The 22,197-nt window shown below is 47.0% G+C and overlaps 1 protein-coding gene across 9 annotated transcripts in view; it reads left to right on the top strand.

Annotated features, from left to right (window-relative positions):
• Dpf3 (double PHD fingers 3) overlaps window positions 1-22,197 on the top strand; it is a 279,713-nt gene that overhangs the window by 198,830 nt on the left and 58,686 nt on the right. For all 9 annotated transcript variants that reach the window (XM_038336423.1, XM_038336418.1, XM_038336425.1 and 6 more), the window contains 2 exons: window positions 2,085-2,222; window positions 21,684-21,812. In XM_038336423.1, coding sequence (XP_038192351.1) covers window positions 2,085-2,222; window positions 21,684-21,812 — 267 coding nt within the window. The remainder of the gene's footprint in view (window positions 1-2,084; window positions 2,223-21,683; window positions 21,813-22,197) is intronic.

Raw genomic sequence — 22,197 nt, forward strand, 5'->3', positions numbered from 1 at the left:
CTTCATTTCTAGAGAACAGGCACAGAGAGATTAGGAGTCTTTGTCCAGTTTCACAGAGAAAAACCTGCCCATTCATTTTTGAAAGTTGACATAACGGTAAAATTGAACCCTGATAAAGATAGTTCAAAAATTATAGCTCTATTAGTCTGAGTTCAGATGCAATATTATCAAGTTGAATCCGGAACTATATCAAACAAATAATACACTCTGGCCAATTGGAGCATGTTCTAGGAATGCAAGAATGGTTCAATAATAAGAAATACTAGGAAGCCAACCTAATTCACCATATCCACAAACCAAAGAAAAGCCATGTATTAGAGATACTTAAAGGGCAGTCGATAAAATGCTTTTATAATAAGACTCTAAGACAGGAATAATAGGAACTGCTTCAATTTAATAAAGGCTAAAAATTAGCTATAACGTCATTCAAAACAGTGAAATCCTAGATCCAACTTCATAAAAATAAGAGATGCCCGATTCTTCCATTAGCTTCCAATAGCTATTGTCCTGGCTATTACTCAAAAATGAATTATGCTCCTTAGAAGTAGTTTACTTAAGAGAGAGAAGAGATGGTGCTTTTTTTTTTAAACCAAGCCCGAGAGAATCTGATAGAAAAAGATAAGTTGTGAGAAGTCCATATGGTGGTATCTTCTTAGAGACAAGGTCACAGCCACTGAATTGGGACACCTGAAACTGGGATTGGAACTCAGGTCTGATGCTGAAGTCTTGTTCTTCCTCTCTATAAAGAATTTATGCTCTCTGGTGATCTGGGAGAAGGGAGAGTCCCTCAGAACCAACCTACCCCCCGGTGCTCCAGCATAGTCTGCCAGGCTTGGCCTGCTGGGAGGGGGAAAAGGATGGGCATTTGCAGGGGAGAGGAAGATGGGCATTTGGGGGGAGAGGAAGATGAGTATTTGGGGGGAGAGGAGGGTGGCATTTAGGGGAGGAGAATGGGCATTTAGAGCGAGAGGAAGATGGAAATTTGGGTGGAGAGGAGGATGAGCATTTGGAGAGAAAGGAAAATGGATATGTTGGAGAAAGAGGAGGATGGTCATTTGAAGACCCTGAAGCCTCTGTTCTTGGCAATCCTATCCCTCTAAGGCTGAGGTCTGGGCTGAGTGTGGGAAGGCATGGCTGGTGGTCTGGCCGAGGGTCACTTTGCCTGCCTTTTGCTTTCTAAATCCTGAGCATCCAGGGTACGGAGTCACCCCCTTTATTCTTGCCTCTAAGATGCCATGTTAATGTTACTAGTTGCCTTTTGTCTCAAGCCATCTCATTCGAGACAGGTCTGGGGTGCCAGAGGCTAATTGGAGCATTGAGGTCACAAGCTCTTGGCTACTACAGCCACTGGGATGCCTCAGTCCCATTGTGTTTGTGGTGTGAGTAGAGCACATTCTCCTGGCATAAATCAGAGGGTGATACATGGAAAGTTTGCTACTTCGTGCAGAATTAACCGCAGAGCAGCAGATGAGGCTCTGCAGAGGAATCCAGCAGACCTGGTTTCTGGCAGCTATTCTACCGATGTGTTCCACGTACGTCACTTAGTGCTGCTGGGTCTCACTGACCTCATTGGTGACCTAAGACATTGGACTGCATAGGCTTCCAGTGAAGTTGCAAAGTTCTGATGATAATCTTCCTTTCCGTATGCTCAGTACCATTTAAAGTATCTTGTTTAAGGCCGGGAGTAGGGCTCAGTGCTGGACCACTTGCCTAGCATACCTAACACTGTAACAAACACACAGTCAAACAGTGCTCGCCTAAGGACTCTGTTCTGTGCATGGTTAATGAGCTCATAGGGCTATCATTCCCATTTTGTCTCCAAAGCAACGGAGACACAGAGTAGTTCATTCACTTACCCAGTGTCTCTCAGGTAGAATGATAGAGTATACAGTGTCTGTGTTCTTATACCTCTTTTGCATACACGAGCCCCGTGGTTACAGTGGTGTGGGTCTGAGGGTGGGAGGTACTTTTAAGGGGAAACCTAGCTCCGATGTGGACAGCTGGGGACTGTTACCTCGAAGTGTGAGAGAGTGACCGCAGAAGTTGCTGACATTGCCCATCATTTCTTCCTTCTTCCTCTCTAGTCTGTGGCAAGCGCTACAAGAACCGACCGGGACTCAGCTACCACTATGCTCACACTCACCTGGCCAGCGAGGAGGGCGATGAAGCCCAAGACCAGGACACGCGGTCCCCACCCAACCACAGAAACGAGAACCACAGACGTGAGTCCCCGCTTGTAAGGTTGGGGAGTGGGGGATGGGGCAGGTGTTGTGGGGAGCAGTTCTTTTCTTTGTACTCTGGTGGCTCCTGGCAGCAACAGCTGATGGGCCTTGGTGTTCTGCAGTAAAGGAACCCCTCAGCTCAGCCAGCCACCACTCCTATGGCTGAGCTGGGCAAAGAGTAAGCAGGTTTGAATGCATGTGATCAGCCTTGTCTCCAGACAGAGGTGGGACGTAGGTGTCCGGCAGAAGGGGAGTGACCTCACCTGGTCACTGTCGCAGGCCAGACCTGCCCATCATTTCCCTCAGCTTCAGAAGGGCCTCTCACAGCTGTTGGGAGCGACTGACGGTTGCTGGTTGATTGCTATGGTTTTCCTGTATGGGTCACTACTTTGGGTATGGGGCTCTCCTGCCATCTGGATGGATATGTCACTTGGGATGACAGTTGGCTCTGAAGACTCAAAGCGATCCTGCAGATTTGTTTCTATTCTTTCTCTCCTTCCTCAACTTGCAGTTATGAATTAGAAATGAAAAGGGGGCTGGGCCTTCACTCTTAGACTGACTCTCTCCCATCCTTTATGGTTTCTGAAATGACAAAAGCCCCCAAACAGGATGTGGTCATGGAATCTGTTGAGCTTGCTTCAAGATCTGGGTCATACTAAGATCACTGGAGGGAGAGGTATTTGTGGACATATGATGTGGGCTTTTGCTTTGTTTATACAATTTGTTGGTAGATAATTTAAAACTTTTTTCATTTAGATTTGGTTTATTATTTCATGTATATGAGCATTTTGCCTACATGTATGTGCATGTGGTACATATGCACATACATGCAGTGCCTGCTGAGGTCACAAGACTGTGTCAGGTCCCCTGCAACTGAAGTGACGGGGTTGTGAGCCTCCATGTGAGCAAGAGGTATCGACTCTGGATCCTCTGGAAGGGCAGCGAGTGCTTTTAGTACTAATGCTCCAGCCCTGGTATACATTCTCAAAGTGAACAAAGACTCTGCCTTTTAAAAACAGCCAGATTCTAAATTTAAAGATGACTCTTGTGTAGTTGAGTATCTCAGCTTGTGGGACAAATGCCAGATGGACACTTTTACCATCTGTCTGAAACCATGGGCATTCCCTGGCCAAGACCTTTGTTTAGGTTTGTGTGTGGCTCTTCCAGGCCAGTGTCCCATGTTCACTGGTCATGTTGCCTTCTCTATCGGTGTGCTGTGGCTGGCACAGCAAAATACCTCAGACCAGAAGTCTTAAACTACAGCAATTAGTTCCTCACGGTTCTGGGGACTTGAGAAGCCAAGGTCAAGGCGTTGTCAATGTTGGCTTCTAGAAATCCCTCTCCTTGGTTTGCAAATGGCTGTCCTCTGGCAGCTCTGCCCTTTTCTCTCCATGCACATGGGTTCTTCTTATAAAGTCGTCAGGCAGACTGGATCAGGACCTGCCTGCCCTAATGGCTGCATTGTGTGGTGTGTATGCGCCTGTGTGCATGCATGCGAGTTTGTGTGTCTGTCTGTGCGTCTGTGTGTCCGTCTGTCTTTCACACTTACATTAATCTCAGTTGGCTTTCACTTTGCTTTTTGAGACCAAGTCTCTCACTGAACATGAAATTCATTGATTTGGCAAGACTGGCTGTGGAGACCTCCAGGATCGCCTGTCTCTGCCTCCCCAGCTCTGGGATTATAGGTGCGTGCAGCTTTTTCCATCTTTTTGTATGGGTGCTGGGGCACAGTCTAAACTCAGGTCCCTGTGTCTTCATGACAACCACTTACCAGTTGAGCTGTCTCCCCAGCTTCTCCAATAGCCTCATTTAACAAACGTCACCTCTTCATTTACTACTTCTCCTCCTCCTTCTCCTCCTCCTCCTTCTTCAAAAGATTTATTTTCACTTTAAATCACATGTATATATGTGTCTGTATGTGGTTATGTGCACATGAGTGCAGTGCCTGTGGAGGCCAGAAGAGGGCATCAGGTCCCTTAAGCTGGAGTTACTGGTAGTTGCGGGCCACCCTATGTAAGCTCTGGAAACCGAACAAGAACAGTGCACTCCCTTAACCACTGAGCCATCTCTCCAGCACTTTGATTACTTCTTTATCTCTATCTTCAGTAGAGCCAAATGCCAAAGTACTAGAGGTTAAGCCTCAATATAGGAACTAGGAATTGGGGAAAATGTATCCTGTGACATGAATTTGTTTTCAGCGTTGAGGGTTCGATCTTTTAATGTGACAGACCCTTGCTTTCTCACCTCCTGTTGCCATCTGGGCAGACTCTGGGAAGCAGGGCTGGAGGAGGAGGGTGACTTCTCTCTTTCCGCACCAGATCCTGAGTCTCTATGACAGCCTGCTTTCTGCCTGCCCTTTGGGAGAGCTCTCCTTTTCTGTCAGGGAAGAAGACCTGTCTATTGAGGCAGCTGACAGTGCCATTTCCCTTTCTCTCCTCTTTACCTTCTCTGGTCTAAGTGTCTAGAAAGTCACAGGGAGCTGTCGCGTCCTACCAGGAAGAGGCTGGAAATGATCTTTGGCTTTAGGTGCTATCTGGAAAGCACAGATTAGTGATTTGTTCTCTCTCCAGCATGTCTGTTAGCTTTCTTTCTCACCCCTCCAGTGCTAGCCTAGCTCTTGCGTTTCCTCAATGTCTGGCCATTTGCTTCTGTGTACAGGCCCATCCTACTTTATAGCATTTTGATGGCTTCCTTTCTGTTGTGTTTCCCCTCACTTCTTTAGTGTCCACAGTGAGTGGTGGCTTTGCACACTCGTGTGTACATGTGCAAAGTTCTGGAAACAACAGTAAGCGGAAGGAGACGCTCCTCCCCAGCCATTCCTGAGGTCTTGTCCAAGTAGACTTCTGTGATCAGCACTGACATTCTTTGCTCTTTCTGCCAGGTTTTTAAATGTGAAATTATCAGTGACATCTGCGTCCTCCTTAGGTATCATACCAGGGAGATCACATGGATGGACTTGCTTAGGAAAGAAACTGCGCCTTTCCTTTCTTTACATGGAGATATGTCTCACGCTTGTCTCCATCATCTGTGGGCTCCAGTTCCCCCTCCATCTTTTTTCCTTTCTCACCCTGGTGATGAGACATGGACTTCTTCACAAAGCATCATTTGACAGACCAGAGAAGACCAGCCATATGTGGGCTGATCTAGGCCCTCTTCAGACAAAGACAGTTCCAGAAACCCCAGAAACACCCATTTTCTCTTTGAGGTGTACTTCTCACAACTTTGTCTCTGCAAACTCTGTGCCCAGCCCTAATTTCACCCACAGGGAAGTTGGCAGAGCAGATAAGCCCCTAACCCTAGTCTCTCTGGATAAACCCAGCGGTAGCTGGTTGCCCTGACTTCTGTGGGCCACACACACTACTGTATTGATTCGTTTGCTGCTCCGAATGTGCGCTCTATTTCCTCCCACATGCCCCTGGTGAGCAGGCCCCCGCCATTTTCCTGTGAGCACTAATTGCTGGCATCATTAATACCCAGTCATTAGCTGCTCTCACTGTTTGGGGCTTGGAGTGGGCTCCCATCCACACTGCCCCTAAATGCCACCAGGGCTGTGTGGTGAACTGAATGTGACAGCTCAGCAGCATCCTAAGGGCTCAGCTCCCTGGTCCTCTCTCAGCCAGACCTCCAGATCGAGGGAGGGAGACAGAAGAGCTCAATCTGGGCAGGGTAATCTGTGGCTCCCCCAGGAGAAAGTCTGGATGCTGGCAAGTGGAAATGCTGACATTCCCTTTAGTAGAGCCGTGGGATGATACCCAGGCTGATGTCATAGAAAAAGAGCCCCACAAATACATAAATATGCAGGGCCACAGGCAGCTGGCTTACACACCTGCAGCCATTGGGACCTTTTGACTTTGGTACTGCACCTGTCCTTTGCTGCATCCCCTTCAGCTGTGTCCTCAGCAGAGCCCAAGCTCATCCCCATATCTGCAACTTTTTAACTGAAAGGACAAAGTGGCCAGCTGGAGTCAGCAGTGACCTTCCCTTCCCCAGCCCTTGCTACCCTGAGCTGCCAACTTAGCAGTCACCTGGCACCCCTGCTGTCCTCCTGCTCCTCCCAGAGGACGCATCCCCTGCTGTCCCCCTGCTCCTCCCAGAGGATGCATCCCCACCTTTCTTCCTCTTCTACTCTCTCTCATTTTCTCCTGAGTGTTCATTTCTGGGTTTCTTCCCTATAGATTTGCCTCCTTTGCTCTGTGCTTGAGGGTCTCTACCTCATTAACAGATGAGTATCTAGGGAGGCTTGGAGCTTAGACCTCCCTCTGGGAGAAATGACCTTTCTGATGGGTCTTTCTCCTCTATACATCCATCTATCCATACATCCATGCATGCATCCGTCTATCCATACATCTATGCATGCTCTCTCTCTGCCCCGGGATGAGGCTAGGGTCTTTTTTTCCATTAGTTTCTCTTACCACATTCATCTGTATGTAGTTATGCCAACATATAGCTGTGGGTGTACATGAATAAAAGGAGGGGTGGTTTGATCAGGACTCTGAGTGTCAATGAGATTCAGTTACTCTCTGCTGTGATTTTTTTTTTAGAGTAATCAAGATTAACATTCAAAATTTCAACAACCCAGGCCCACAATTTTTAAAATCTTTAAAATTCCATTTACTTTCTTTGTGCAACTGGAATCTACTAAAGATGTTTTCAGGACACTTTTGGGAGTAGTGATGAGATCAAAGTTTAGGATTTAAGCATAAAAATGATGTAAATAAATCTGTGTTGTTCATTCATCCATTTATTGAATCCATCCATCAGTGCATCTAACCATCCAACAAACCATCCATCCATGCATCTATCTGCCCACCCACCCACCCATCATCCATCTACCTACCCACCTACCCATCCATCCACCCACTCATCTACCTATCTACCTATCCACCCAGTCATGCATCCATCCATCCATGCATCCACCCATACACCTACCCATCCACCCCAACCCACTCACTCATCCACCCATCTGTCTACCCATACATCCATAGATGCATACATCCATCTATCCATACATCCATGCATGCATCCGTCTATCCATACATCTATGCATGCATACATCCATCTATCCATACATCCATGCATGCATGCATCCATCTATTCATACATCCATGCATGCATACATCCATCTATCCATACATCTATGCATGCATACATCCATCTATCCACCCATATATCCATGCATGCATACATCCATCTATTCATACACCCATGCGTGCATACATCCATCTATCCATACATCCATGCATGCATACATCCATCTATCCATACATCCATGCATGCATACATCCATCTATTCATACATCCATGCGTGCATACATCCATCTATCCATCCATTCACTCATCTATCTATCCCCAAGTTTGTTGCCTATACACTGAATGCTGCCTAAGTACTGAGGCTGAGAAGCAGAGGTGTGAATAAGATTTGTCCTCGTCTTTGAGAATCTCACAGTCTTGAGTGGGAGTGCATAATGGATCATGTGCAAAGGATGAATGTGTCTAAGGTTCATAGTCCTATGTGTTATGCGTAATGAGACACGGGTGCTCTTGATGGGGCACTAGCCTTATACTTGCTGACTCATTGGACATGGAGAGTCTCAGACTTCACCAGCAAAGAGTCTCAGGGTAGGAACCAACATGAAGGGTATTCTGGTTTATGTGAAAGTTTAAGGACCACTGAACTGTAAGGTTTTGAAAGAGTTCACCAAGGAGGGGATGATCAGGTTGACCCTTGAAAAGCAAGGAAGAATATTCAGGATGGAGAAGATACCAGGTTTCAGAATGGATACAGGCTGCGAGGTCGAAGACAGAATGGCCATCTTCATATAGTTGATAGCAGCAGGATCTCATGGTAGTGTTGAAATCAGGACTGGATGAGACAGGAGTCTACAATTGGAGGCATCTTCTGTATCATGTAGCAGAGTCTTTATTCTGTGGGAACCATCAGAGCCATCCCTAGAAGGAAAGAGAGAATTTAAAAAGAAGCCCCATTTTACTTAATAACGTTTATTTAAAAGCATAACAAAATATATGCTTTTAAACCAAACTTGGAGTTCTTAGGAGGGAAGTATTTTAAAATACTGTTCTATAAAATTGATCCCAAGTTTTCAGGTTCATGTAATTAAAGTTGGGATGTCCTAGGTCCCTGGAGGTCAGACTCCTGTGTGGGAGTCACGTGCTGGGTCAGGATTAAGCTTCCCCTTTCTGTCACTCTTGAGAGGAAAATGCCCAGAGCTAGTCTGTTGTTGAGGACAGGGTGTACTTTGTGGAACTGTAAAGGGAGAGCCAAATTGATTAAGGGTAATGTCGGCTGATTAGATAATCTGGAAATTAGTCTGATAATGTGCAAATTATCTAAGAGCAGTGCATGACGTCATTTCCACAGCGCTGGGAAAAGTCTCACAATGTTTTGTCTTCTGCCGTGCTGTCCTCTGCCATAGGCAGGGGCAGCTAGCGCCGGCTTCAGGAGGCGAAGGATGTCTTGGAGATGTGCTTGGAAATCTTGGGCATCTCTGAATGGTATCTGAAAAGCTTTAAAAACCCATTTAGCCTACTCCTCAGTGAGCTCGGTACGGGTATATCAGCCCTGGTTATAGAGGAGATGAGGCAGAACCAGATGTGTGGCTCTTCTTGAGGAAGTCATCCTCTTCTCTCCTTTTATTTTCCCAAAGAGAAAATCTTAGAACTGGCAACAGATGGACTTTTGCTGAGTGATGATTTACATGGTTTTCGGGCTACAGAGCAAGCCTGAGGGGTTGCTCGGGTCCTTGGAGGTGTAAGTACCTGGAGGTAATTTCTGTCCTGTGTCTGAGAGGATGGTGGTGGTGTTGGGATCGGATGTGTCCAGAGTGTGATCCATGACCTTGTTGATCTGCTACCCACTGCTCTGGGAGACACCTCCCTCCCCTTAGCTGCCTTCTCTATAGCCCAGAGATAACCACCCTAGCCTCACAGGCTTGCTGTGCATCTTCAATGGGGTGAAGGGGTATGAGATTGGCACTAAACCTATTCATTGTGAATAACCACATCCCATCCCTATTTGGATCGGCAGAGCATGTCTGTGACCACAGATGGTTAATCTGAGTCAGGAGCTCTATCTGAGGCAACATGAAGGGACTTTTCTGACATTCTGATGCTAACTGCCCCCGAGGACTCACTGGCATCCATGGAAATTATCAGAGCCTGACCAGACCCTAGCAGACAGACACAGTGCTGCAGAAGGAGCAGAGAGTTCCACATCCTGATCTGCAGACAGCATCAGGAGACACCATGTCTCATACTAGACAGCTTGAGCACATGAGACCTCAGAACCCGCCCCACCCTCCCTCCAACAAGGCCACACCTACTCCAACGCTTCCTAATAGTGCCCCTCCCTATGGGCAAAGCATGCAAAGACGTGAGTCTCTGGGGCCACATCTATTTAAACCACCACAGTTGTCGTCCTTGGAGAACTTCTAGGGTAATAGAGAAATAAGATGGATACATGAAACCAGGCCAGAGAAGGAACCGACGTGGAATCCAGCGAAGGGTGCCCTCCTGTATTCACCAGGCCGTTTTCCTGGAGCTGACTCTCCACATGCTGACTGTGTCTGAGTCTCTATGGTTTCTCTCGCTCTCTGTCATAATTATATAGAATGTTCAGGATTGAGGAATCCTACAGACTGAGCAGTCTCCGTGACAACAATAACACTTGCTAGCATATCTTGAGTGTCTCAGACATTCTTGGCTCATTCACTCGTTACAGTGGCCCTATGAGGTAGGTGCTGTCTTGCCCAGAAGGACTTGAAAACCAAGTGACACTCGGGTGGAGGTGGCATGAATGTGGATTCGTGCCTTATCTCTGTGTCTTGAGTAAGCTTACTTATTTAGGCCTTTGATTCTCTTCCTGTTTAATCAGAAACGAAATGATTTTGCATGTAGGAGAGGAAACGGGGAAAGAAATGATGGACAATCTATTAGGTACCTGGCAGTTCTCACACATCATCTCCAGTAATGCTCACAAGTCCGGGTGGCATGTGCTAGAATTCTCATTTTACATAGGAGAAAATGGAGGGTCGCAGAGAGGTTGGAGTAACTCGTTTCATTGCAGACAGCGAGTTGGAAAGCTGAGGTGTGGATGGCTTGGACACCATTCAGCTCTGTCAGGACACTGCTCCCAAGCGGTGGGTTCCAGGCCCAGCCTCCTGGAACTTTCTCATGGACCTACTCATGATGTCCTTTTTCACCTGTTAGCCAGCTGTCACATGCATCTTATTACACAGTGGGATTTCAGAAGTGATGAATGTGTTAACAGTCCGCGTCTTTGTTAGCTTATGCTGCCTAATAGCTTGTGTCTTAGTTAGGTTTCTATTGCTGTGATAAAACACCATTCCAAAAAGAACTTGGGGGAGGAGATGGTTTATTTCGTTTTAGATTTTTAGTTACCATTCTATTGCTGAGGAAAATCAGGGCAGGAATTCAGGCAGGCCAGGACCTTGGAAGCAGGAACTGAAGCAGAGGTCATGGAGGGGTGGCTTGGCCCTCATGGCTTGCTCAGTCTTCTCTTTTTATGATGCCCAGGACTACCAGCCCAGGTGTAGCACTGCCCACAGTGATCTAGGCCCTTCCACATCAATCGTCAATTAAGAAAGTGCTCCAAAGCCTTGCGCACAGGCCAATCCAGTGAAGGCATTTTCTCAATTGATTTCTTCTTCCAAAAATGACTTCTTCTTCTTCTTCCAAAATGACTCCAGCTTGTGTCAAGATGACATAAAAGTCAGCCAGCAGCACAGTTTGCTTTCTGTTGCTCTGATAAAACACGGACTGAAACCAACTTGGAGCGCAAAGGGTTTAGTTTAGCTTGCAGGTTAGAGACCATCATTGAGAACGATGCCAAGACAGGAACTCACAGACACTCTTGAAGCAGAAATTGGAGACAATGGAGAAAAACTGACTTGCACCTTCTGACTTTCTCAGCTACCTTTCTTAGACAATCTGTGTATTCCTGTCTAGGGCTAGCACTTCCCACAATGTTATCTCAATTAACAATCGAGAAAACACCTTGCAGATATGCCCACAGGTCAGTCTCGTGGAGGCAATTCCTCAATTAAGGATCCTGCTTTTCAGATGTGTCAAGCTGATAGCCAAGATTAGCCATCAAAGACGGCCATCACGGAATTCTAGGCTTAAACCACAGAAATGGACTTCTTACAATGCTAAAGATAAAGGTCTAAGATCAATATGACAGTAGAGTTGGTGTCCTGTTGGGCATTATCCTTGGCATATACCAGCCATCCTTGTGCTCTGTTTCCTCTGTGTGTGCAGGCAGAGAGAAAGAGAACTCCCTGATCGCTTCTCCCTACTCCCATCGTGATGGCCCCATCCTCACAACTTCACCAAATCTTTTTACTTTCCAAAGGCCCCAGCCCCAAATGACATCACATAGGGCGTAGGCCTTCAACCTAAGATCTGGGGAATATGGGGTTACACTTAGATCCACATTTATTTCTTAAAGGTCTTTGATGACTTTTGCTATTTATGATGGTTTTATGGACCTCACCCTTCACGTTACAAGAGTCTGAATGGGTCTGTAGTCTCTAGGCAAGTTTTAGTATAGTTTTTAAAAGGTCACACATCACACTCTTTTGTGATTCTCCTGAACCTTTTCCTTTTTACTTTGTATCTCACCATTTCCTTAGCTTAAAAAAAAAAACCGTACTCTTTTCATTTAAAAATAATGATTTATGCCCCTAGTAAAAATTTTAGAAGGCACCTTTGACTTGCATCTGTTATTTTCTTTCAACTCCCATATCAGATCTTCCTAAAAAATACATACATGACTGTCTCATTCTGGCCACCACTGGCTTCCGCACGCATCACAACAATGCCTTAGTCCTCTGTTTCCCTGCCTCTTCTTGCCTCATGCAGTCTGTTCTCTGCAGAGCAGCCAGAGTGGTCTTTCAAAGGGACAGAGGAGAGCATAGCACACTTTTCTCTCACACGCACACAACCTGTGCTTCTCACACAAGACCCTCATGTTGGCTTCTTACAGTGTGGTCAGCAGAATCAGCACCACCTGGGACCATGGTGACCAGTCATCCAGGGCCCCAGGAAACCCTTGGTCAGAGCCAAACCTTGTAGGTTGGCCATCTTACTAGAGATCTTGTGAGAGACGAGTTTTGAGATCCTTCCCTAGATCTAGGAATTCCAAGTTGAATTTTAATGGACTCTCTACATGGTTTTCATTTTATTTTGTGCATGGGGGTGTGGCCTATGTCATAGCACATGCATGGAGGATAATTTGTGGGAGCGAGTTCTCTTTTTCCACCATGTAGGTCCTAGGGTTCAAATTCAGATTTCAGGTTTGGTGGCAGATACTTTTACCTACTGAGTCCTTTTGCCAGCCTCCCCAAATAATTTTCATAGCAAAGTTTGGGAAGCCCTGCCTTATAAAATTGAAATATCATCTATCTATCTATCTATCTATCTATCTATCTATCTAGCCTATATATACTGCCAGACTTTTTTTTTGTTTTTTTGTTTTTTTTGTTTTTCGACACAGGGTTTCTCTGTGGCTTTGGAGCCTGTCCTGGAACTAGCTCTGGTAGACCAGGCTGGTCTCGAACTCACAGAGATCCACCTGCCTCTGCCTCCCGAGTGCTGGGATTAAAGGAGTGCGCCACCATCGCCCGGCACTGCCAGACTTTTGAACTTGAGTTTCCTGAAGGCATAGTTGTATGTTGTGTGGTAAGGAAGGTGTATTTGGTGGGCTGGTCAAGGACACGCTGCCTGGGTTCATTGCCAAGATAGTTGTTAACTTTTGCCTTGGGCAAGCTTCTTGGGCCTCAAGTGTCATCAATGTAAAAGGCATAACATTGATGATGCTAACTTATGGCTGCAATGAAGATTCAGTAAGTCAACTCAATAAAAAGCACAATGTCAGCAGCTAATGTGTGTGGCATCAGGTGATAGAGCTGCCACATGTCCCACAAGAGTTGTGTGAGCTGGTTTCCATCTGAAATGTTCCTCCAAGTCTTGTGTGTTGAATCCCTAGTCCTCAGCCCACAGGACTACTGAGGAATGGTCAAATCTTAGATGGGGGTGGACATAGTGAGAGGTAGGTAGGTCATTGTATGTGTGTGGGATGTGACTTTAAAGGGGGATATTATGACCCTTGCTGTGTCCTGTCTTTCTCACTTTGCTTCCTGATAGCCATGGGTTGAATAGTTTTCCTGCCACATCTGCCCTACTCGTGACAAACGGTGCTACCACAGGCCTAACACAACTGACAGGGATCCCCCTGTCTCTGCCTCTCAGCACCAGGATTACGGGTCCATACTGACACATCCAGCTTTTTCCGCGAGTTCTGGATTCCGCAAGCTAGAGCAGCAACCGCTTTCCCCACCACTCCATCTCTCTAGTCCTCCACTTTGTGCTTTGAGACAGGGTCTCCCACGAGCCCAGAACTCTTAGGTTAGGTTAAGCCAGCTGGCCATGGAGCTCCAGGGATCTCCCTGTGTTTCTCTCTCCATTGCTGTGCGTCCACACCTGGATGTTTCATGTGGGCTCTGGGAATCAGAAGTCAGGTCCTCACGCTCATTGACTGAGCTGTTGCCCTATTTTAACTTTCAATACTCTTTCTGTCCAATACAGCAAACCCTTCTGGCTCCCATCACCTGCCTCCTGCCCACCCGGTGGGTGTGTCCTTCTGCTTGGGCCATCATGCCTGGGTTTGGCTGCCTTTTGGTGTCCTAGTCTCTTGGTCTTTTCCTATTCCTTAGGTCTGAAGCCCAAGGCCCCCAGCCTTTTCTTTTTTCTTTAAATACTCTATTTTTAGTCTGTTGGGCACAGAAACTGTGAGTTCTTTTGCAGACGGAGTTCATAGGTGGTGCTGATGCAGAGATCACCCTGGCCTGGCACATTGTCCCTCCACAAAACCAGCCTCTGTGACTATGTGTCTGTCCTTTCATTGTTTATTATCAGCTTGGTGACAATCTTATGTGCCAGGTGCTAGGAACACGGAGAAGAAAGACAGTGCTCCTGCCCTCAGGGAGCTCCTGGCTAATTGGAAGAGAGACACAAACATGAAACGATGAAAGCCGGCCTCCCTTTGGGTTGGGATAAACTCCCCCTCCTGTCTTTTCTTCTACACTAGTCTAATCCTCAAGTAATAGACACAAAAGGACATTAAATAGTCCTCTAACACATTGCCTGCTCGAGACAGGTGTATGCAAGGGGCTCCCCCATCCGCACCCCACCGTGTGCTGAGGCCTCCTCAGAGATGCCAGCCCTCCAATCCTGCCTTTCACTCCTTGCCACCTTGTGCCTCGCTTCCCTGTGGCATGTGCTGCCTTCCAGCTCACTTTGTCTCTTGTTGTCCTTGACGATACAGAGTGTGGCGATTTATCAGGCTTATCCATAAACTTGAAGACTTATTAAATCAGCCCTGGGCCTTCCCTTCTCCAGACAGACTAATCTCAGGGCTGTGGTTGTCCCAAAACAGCTGCCCCCTCTCCAGCCTCACCCTCCATTCTTACTGTTGTTCTCAGTGGTTGGTGGCCAAATGGCAAGGGAAGAGGACTCTTGATGGCTTAAAGGTCATGCGGTGAGCAGACCTCAGTGTCCATTTCCCCAGGAGGGTCCCTGGATCTTCTCGCTTTATGCATCCAGGGCAAAAGGCATTGTTTGCCTTTCTCCTGTAGCCTGGAAGCAGGGCCTGATTGCTGGGAGGGAGGTGGCCACACACCAGCCTGAATGGAATCCCAACACTTTTTATTCCTTGGATCTGTGGGATTTATTTTTTCATCAATTCTAGGGAAGCAGTGAAAAAGGTGGCAGGCCTTGAGGATAATTTATATGAGTAAACACGTAAGGAGTCGGGCAAGCGCGAGCATGAGAATTAAGGCCATTTATCGAGGCTTTGATGCTCTGCTTGCCCTCTGGTCCAGCCTTCCCCACAGTCTCGATCACACCACTTTTAACCCTCTCCTGGCTCTGCTCCACGTCTGGCTGCTTCCATCTCTGCTCAGCTGCCTTCCCTTCCCTGTTTGCTGCCTGCTTCCCTGCCCCTCCCAAAGCCCTCATTAAAGGCTGGGAGAAGGTAGTGGATGTGGCGGTGGCCTCCAGCTGAGGCCTGCTCACTGATTCTGAAGGGAAGGCACATTGGTTGATGCTCTCCCTCCTCGCCCTCCCTGTCTCCAAGGCTGCTTCCTCCAGCCTAGCCTGTCCACTGTGTCTTCTATGGCCAGCCTGGGGCAGCCTTTCTGTACGGCCTCTTTCCCACTCCCCTTTCCTTTACTCTGTCTTCTAAAGATGCGCCTGCACAGCCAAGTGGTACCAGGCTAAGATGCTTTACACTTGAGAGATGAAGTAATAACAGGTGGCAAGAGCAGAGGCTGCTGGAGCCCAGGATTCCAGTTGCCATGGAAACATGTCAGCCCGGTAGAGGGACACAGAAACTGTCAGTCATGGAGGGTGGTGGGGGAACAAGTGAGAGGGGTTAGGAGAGGCACATCTCTTCCTGGAGGGCTCTGCTTATAGCTCCCAATTTTTTTTCAGGTGCTATGCACCCCAAGCAATCAGTCTCTGGACAAACAGCTGCAGAATGGGGCCTGGAGCTCATGCTAGCTAGTGGACACTGAACATGGCCTCGTGCTTGTGCACACCAGGTCCTGGCAGGCAGCCTGAGCATCTGCTCAGAACGAGAGGCCGTGCCTTTGTGCATATGCCAGGAAGAAGCAGCAATGGCTGGCCTGCTTCCTTCTTCCCCAGGACACCTGGGATATGGTTCTAATCTCTCCAGAGCTCAGGGGAGAGGATATTGATGGTGTCCAGACTGGGCATGAATGACAGGTATATTGCAGCAGGGATGGCATTCACAGGAGAGCAAGGCAAACCTGTTATGGATTTGGGCCTTTATTTTCTATGGCCATAAGACATAATTTAATCACTAAGCCCTTTAGCATACTGATGTTCCCTGGCATGCCTGCTCTCTCTTCTCTGAGCATGGTGGCAAGACTCTGTGAACCAGTGAAATAGCCTATGTTAGATGTGTAAGTTAAGACACCTGTTTCTTTTCCTTTCTCTTGCTCTGAGTTATTTAAATATCCCCGCTCACTTCTCTGTTATTTTCCCCTGCATTTCTTCATGACCTTTGTTCCTGACCTCTATTTATCCAAATTTGAGTTTTTTTTTTTTTTTTTTTTTTGAGTTGTCTGCCCCAGGTAAAGTCCCAAACTCTCAAGGCTCACTTTCTTTTCTTGGGAGTTTACCTGTATCCCTTCTACAATCTCTGTCACAAACACCAGTCACCAGTGAAGCAGATCTGTTACCATGGACACTGCCATCAGGACACCATTGGGGTCTTTGTCCTCCCTGTTGTCTTCGGCTTCCAAGTGAGGCTAAAGGGGAACTTGATTTCCCATGAGTGGAAGCAGAGTCTCTATTTAAAGCCCACTTTAAAGGTCTGGACAAGGCCCCTATTTATAGTCAAATCCTTTTTATAATGATTCATGTATGGTGCCTGGAAATTGCTCATGGCTAGATCAGACCATAGGCCAATGTGGCCATAGGATGAGCTATGGTTTAGTACTCTTTCAGACTCTCTGGGGTTCACCAGAGAAGTGTTATCACAGAGTCAGCCTGGATGGATTACTGTGGCAGGGACAGTAAATTGAAGTTCCAAAGGAATCTGCTTTTATCAGGCCAATCAAAATAATTTTTATTGCCTCAAGCTTTATAATTAATATATTGGATGAATCAAATAGACTCCAAAGAGGTTTATGAAATGCTTACTGTGCAAGGTATGGCCCAGAAAGTGTTTGCTTTCAGACCTCCTGGGAGGCTGAGCAGTGTGACCCTCTGAGGATGTAGACAACTGGGGATGAAATCCATCTCCTTTTTTACAACTGAGACCTGGATTTTTGGATTTTGGGTACCTCCCCTTTCAAACAACTCCTGCTTCACACAGCTACTATAGGAACCAATAAACGCCAGGCATCTAGCAGAAGCCCCGCCATAGCAGTAAGCGGTATGGTGGATCCCTGATTCCCATCCTTCTCAACAAGCCTTTGAGCCACAGGGAGGCTAAGTAGGTAGATATGACCTTGTATCATTTCTTAGGTGATAACAAATTATGGTTTTGTGCTTTTTGGAGTGGCTGTGCTAGCCAGACTTTCATTGCTCTAATAAATACCCAGAGGAACAGTTCAGAAGAGAAAAGATTGATTTGGTTCACAGTTTCAGAGGTTTCAATCCACAGTTGTTCAGTTTGGATTTTCAGGGTTACAATGAGGCAGAGCATCATGGCAGACAGGGTATAGTGGGGGCAGAGCTACCTACTTCAGATGGTCAGGAAGCAGAGTAGCTTAGCATGAAGGGGCCAGGGCCACGATATGCCCTCCAAAGACATGCACCCAGTGACCCACTTTCTCCAGCAAGGCTCTCTCTACAGTTCCACTCTCTCCCAATAATCTGTTTGGATTTTGAACATACCATTGGCTTAGATCATCGATTAGGTCATAACCTGCACAGTACACTCAGTCCCCTTAAAGTTCTACCTTGGAATACTGCTGCTTTGGAAACCAAGCTTTTGAACACATGGCTTCATACCAAGCCATAACAGTTATCTACAGTATTATTCTTCCAGCCATTCAGGACCTTCAGCTACCTACTCGTACATATTCTGGGAGTGGTTGTGAGTTCGTCTGTTTGGACATAGACTGTCTCTTTGAGGAGTCAAGAGAAAAGCCAAAAGCGAGGAAAGATTGCTCTGCTAGAGGGGAAGCTGGTATCATGCTCTGTATTCACGAAGAAAGTTCCAGGAGCATCGTATGATTCCTGTTTATATTTTTGTCATCTTTTCTAAGCCATTCATCCCACAAATTGTTGGTCACCATTTCCAGTGTGCAAGTCATGCAGGTAGCCCAGAGTTAAATCTATCTAAAGAAGTAGATCATTGCGTGTTAATATATGAGGCCGGTGTGCACATGTATCAAGAGATGCAATAGTGCTACCAACAAAGTGCCTTCTCAGAGCCACAATCATTGTTGGGAATAGGTAGGGTCCATGGAAGCACCTGCGCTCTCCAACCATTCCTGAATATCAAGGAGCATAAGAGAACCAATGTATACGCTCTTAGGCCGTACATTGTCATTTTGCTGAGATGGAAGGAGGCCTTGAGCCTATTGCTGCAAGAAGAGTAGAACCTCAGCTGAAGCTAAAGTGGCAGGTACTGTCCCCCTGCCCCCTCCTTCCCCACCTCATGGTGCTCCATCACCGAGCCACACCCGTCTCTCACTGTCACTGTCTAAACTGGACCATTGCTGAACCACAGCATACCCCTCGCCTCTTCTTGTACATCCTCAAGTCTACCCTCCTCATTCCCTTACACAGGCATTCTGTCTTTCTGTGTACACAGGGACACTGCCCTGACACCCTGTCCTCGGAAACTTCTTTAAAACTCGGGTCCAATGCCTGCCAGATGAGTGCTCCACTAGTGAGATGTGGCCCCTGCTCTCTCCTGGCTATTTTATTTTACATTTTGAGACAGGGTTCCATGAGTTGCCAAGGTTGGCCTTTAACTTTCTTTGGCAAGCCTTGAACTTAGGATTCTCCAGCCCCAGCCTCCTAAGCACCTGGGAATACAGGCCTGTACCACCAGGCCTGACCTGGAGCTCTTGATTCAATGGCGTAGTCTTCCTCTTTGGTGAAGAATGTGAAGAACAGTCTGGAAGTTACTGTTTTCTCTGTTTTCCCTCTTCAACCATCAGGGAAGACAGTCAACTGAAGGCTTGCAGGGTTTGTGGTGGCAGAAGGATTTTGAGAATGGGGAAGACGTCTGATATTGCAGGAAGCCTGTGTGCATGTAGGAGAAAGTCAGGCTGGGAGCCCGCGGCCTTCCTGGCACGGTGTATACGGGCCTCTTGTCCTGTACATGGGAAACTACTCAGATGTGAGGAGCACAACCCACTAAATATCTAGTTCACCCAATCGTGAAACTTGGCTTCTAAATTTAATATTTTCCCACCGCTAGTTTATATTCACCACCACTTACTAGCCTTCCGTGTTTTTTTTTTTTTTTTTTTTTTTTTTTGGTTTTTTGAGACAGGGTTTCCCTGTAGTTTCTAGAGCCTGTCCTGGAACTAGCTCTTGTAGACCAGGCTGGCCTTGAACTCAGAGATCCACATGCCTCTGCCTCCCGAGAGCTGGGATTAAAGGCGTGCGCCACCACTGCCCGGCCAGTGTTTCTTTTGAATACGGAGACTTAGACGTTTATTTGCTTCTTAAACACACTTGGACTTTCTCTAGGAAGTACTGGCAATGAGGGAGAGGGCAATTGAAAAAGGCAGAAAGGGCAGAGACTGGTACTTCTTGCTCCGCAAAGCACATTTCGTAGGCACCGTCAAGTTTCGGCAGATGCGCAGGCCTTGGGAGAGTGTTCAGAAAGTCACTCTGCGTGCTCTTCATATGTCTTTGCGATCCAGTGTCTGTGGAAGGGAAGCCCATCCTCAAAAGACCACAGAGGATGGCCCGTTCCTCTGCCTCCCTCCAAACAGCCGACACCTTTCTTGCAGAGGATTGTCTGCCTTCTTGAAGATGGAAATCAATGACTTAGAAACTGATTAAACAATTCAAATAGCAACTGATAAATGGATTAACCCTCTGTAATGTAATTCCGCTAGCTTTTGTCTTCCGCCTTCCCCAGGTAAGTTTTCTATTCCTGGAGGCAAAGCAGAGGAACGGAGGAAGCCAAGGCCAGAGGGAATCATATTAAAGGGGGCGAATCCGTTTATCACTTACGGTCTGGCTGGTATTTCTGCTCACATATCTGCCTCCTCTTCACAGATTCGTACCCTACGGGACGCTGATTAGTGTTAGCCAGTGAATAATGAAAGATAGCAGCAGACTCGGAGGATGCCAAGGAGGAACATACCCTAGTGGTTAAGGCTGACTCCACAAACAGAGAGACTTTTCTTGTTAGTGGCAATCAGGGAGTGTGAATATCTCTAAGAAATGTCTACAACAGGACGAGAGAAATAAGAAATTGGAAGCATTTTCCCATGTGAGGAACCTGGTTGGGGCTTTCCAACCAGCCCCTAGTAACTGGGAATGACTTTGGGCCACAAAGGCATGGGTATTACCACTGGGCTCTGTTTCCAAGGTCGTATCTAAGGAATTTTTAACACCTTTATTTGGACATTCAACAGGCGTAGGTTATGGAGTTGTTGTGTCCAGTTACTTAGGAAGATCTTTTTTTTTTTTTTTTTTTTTTTTTTTTCTCGTGGTTTATTTTTTTTATATTTAAAAATTTCCATCTCCTTCCCTCCTCCTCCCCCCTCCCTCCCCTCCTTCTCCCCCTTCTCTCCCCTCCTTCTCCCCCTTCCCTCCCCTCCCCTCCACCCATACCTCCCCTCCCTCCCTCTCAAGGCCAAGGAGCCATCAGGGTTCCCCACTCTATGCTAAGACCAAGGTCCTCCCAACTCCCCCCAGGTCCAGGAAGGTGATCGACCAAGCTGAGAAGGCTCCCACAGAGCCCGTCCATGAAGAACAATCAGAGCCCAGAGCCATTGTCCTTTGCTTCTCAGTCAGCCCCCGCTGTTGGCCACACTCAGAGAGACGGGTTTGGTCGCATGATCCATCAGTCCCATTCCAACTGGAGTTGGTGATCTCCCATTAGTTCTGTCCCACCGTTTCCATGAGTGAACGCACCCCTCTCGTTCCTGACTTTCTCCCTCATGTTCTCGCTCCTTCTGCTCCTCATCGGGACCTTAGGAAGATCTTAAGCCTACACATATGCTCATTCCCCCATCATTCCATCCATCTCTGACATGGGACACAGTCACCCTGTGTCCACTTCTAATTCTAGGCATTTGGGGTTCTTCAGATGAACTTATCCTACTTGCTTTCCATGATCAATGAGTCTACAACCTGAGAGCTGACGCTAAGAACAGACACTTGTGCACACTCCGTGGTATTTACCAAGAGTTCTCAGGAACCTCTCCAGCACGCTGTCTAGAAGTGACTAGCCACAGATCCTGAATAAGCATCTCTCTCAAAGGCTAGGCCAAAGCATTGGTTGCTCTCTCCCTCAGAGTATCACTGTTGGCAATTTCCTTCTGACGATCTGGAGCCTGTGCAGGATTAACAGAGGCTTGCTTAACTAATAACTCATACCATTTTGAGTAGTTTATTAATTTAGAGATGGAATCAGAGGGGCAATGAGGTTTCTATAAAAAAAAAACAACAAAGAACTGGAAAAATTTGCAAAGATGAGATTCTGAATGACTTGCAAGATGTATACCAATGGACCAAGGCAGGGTGGGGGGAAGCAAAAGCAAACAAATCCTAGCCCAATATCACCGCTAGGCTATAGCAAACTCTTCCATCCTAAGCTTTCTGTTCTTTCTGGACGAGACTCTGCTATGTTCCAGTGGAAGAATGGGCAGCATCTAAGTCTAAAACTGGAATTCTTTCTCAATGTTTCCACAGCCCAGAAAGGACCAGATGGGACAGTCATTCCCAATAACTACTGTGACTTCTGCTTGGGGGGCTCAAACATGAACAAGAAGAGTGGGAGGCCGGAAGAGCTTGTGTCCTGTGCAGACTGTGGACGCTCTGGTGAGTGTGGCCCCTTCCTGCACTATGTGCCATAGGCCTCTTCTGTTTGGATTGCTCTGCCATTTTACCATGGCTGGGGAGGGAGAGGAGCATGAAGAAGTGACGGTGGTGATGGTTTTGAGGAGAAAAGGGGGTTTCAGGTCACTTCCATGTTTTTCTTCTTTGGGCCTTGAAGAACAAAAAAAAAATTATCTGGGCCCCAGGTGAGAGGATGAGGAGGAGGTACGAACCTTCCACGGGGTGTACATTGTTTTTTTTTTTTTGTGTGTGTAGTGGTGGTCCAAACCAAAGTAGAGCAGAGATACCTGGAGGTTCCAGGCAACACGCTAGCCTGTACCACAAGATGAACGTAGCAAAAATTGTGTTTGTTCTGTGTAAATACCTG

This window comes from Arvicola amphibius, chromosome 7, assembly GCF_903992535.2.
Source record: "Arvicola amphibius chromosome 7, mArvAmp1.2, whole genome shotgun sequence".
NCBI classification, from domain to species: Eukaryota; Metazoa; Chordata; class Mammalia; order Rodentia; family Cricetidae; genus Arvicola; species Arvicola amphibius.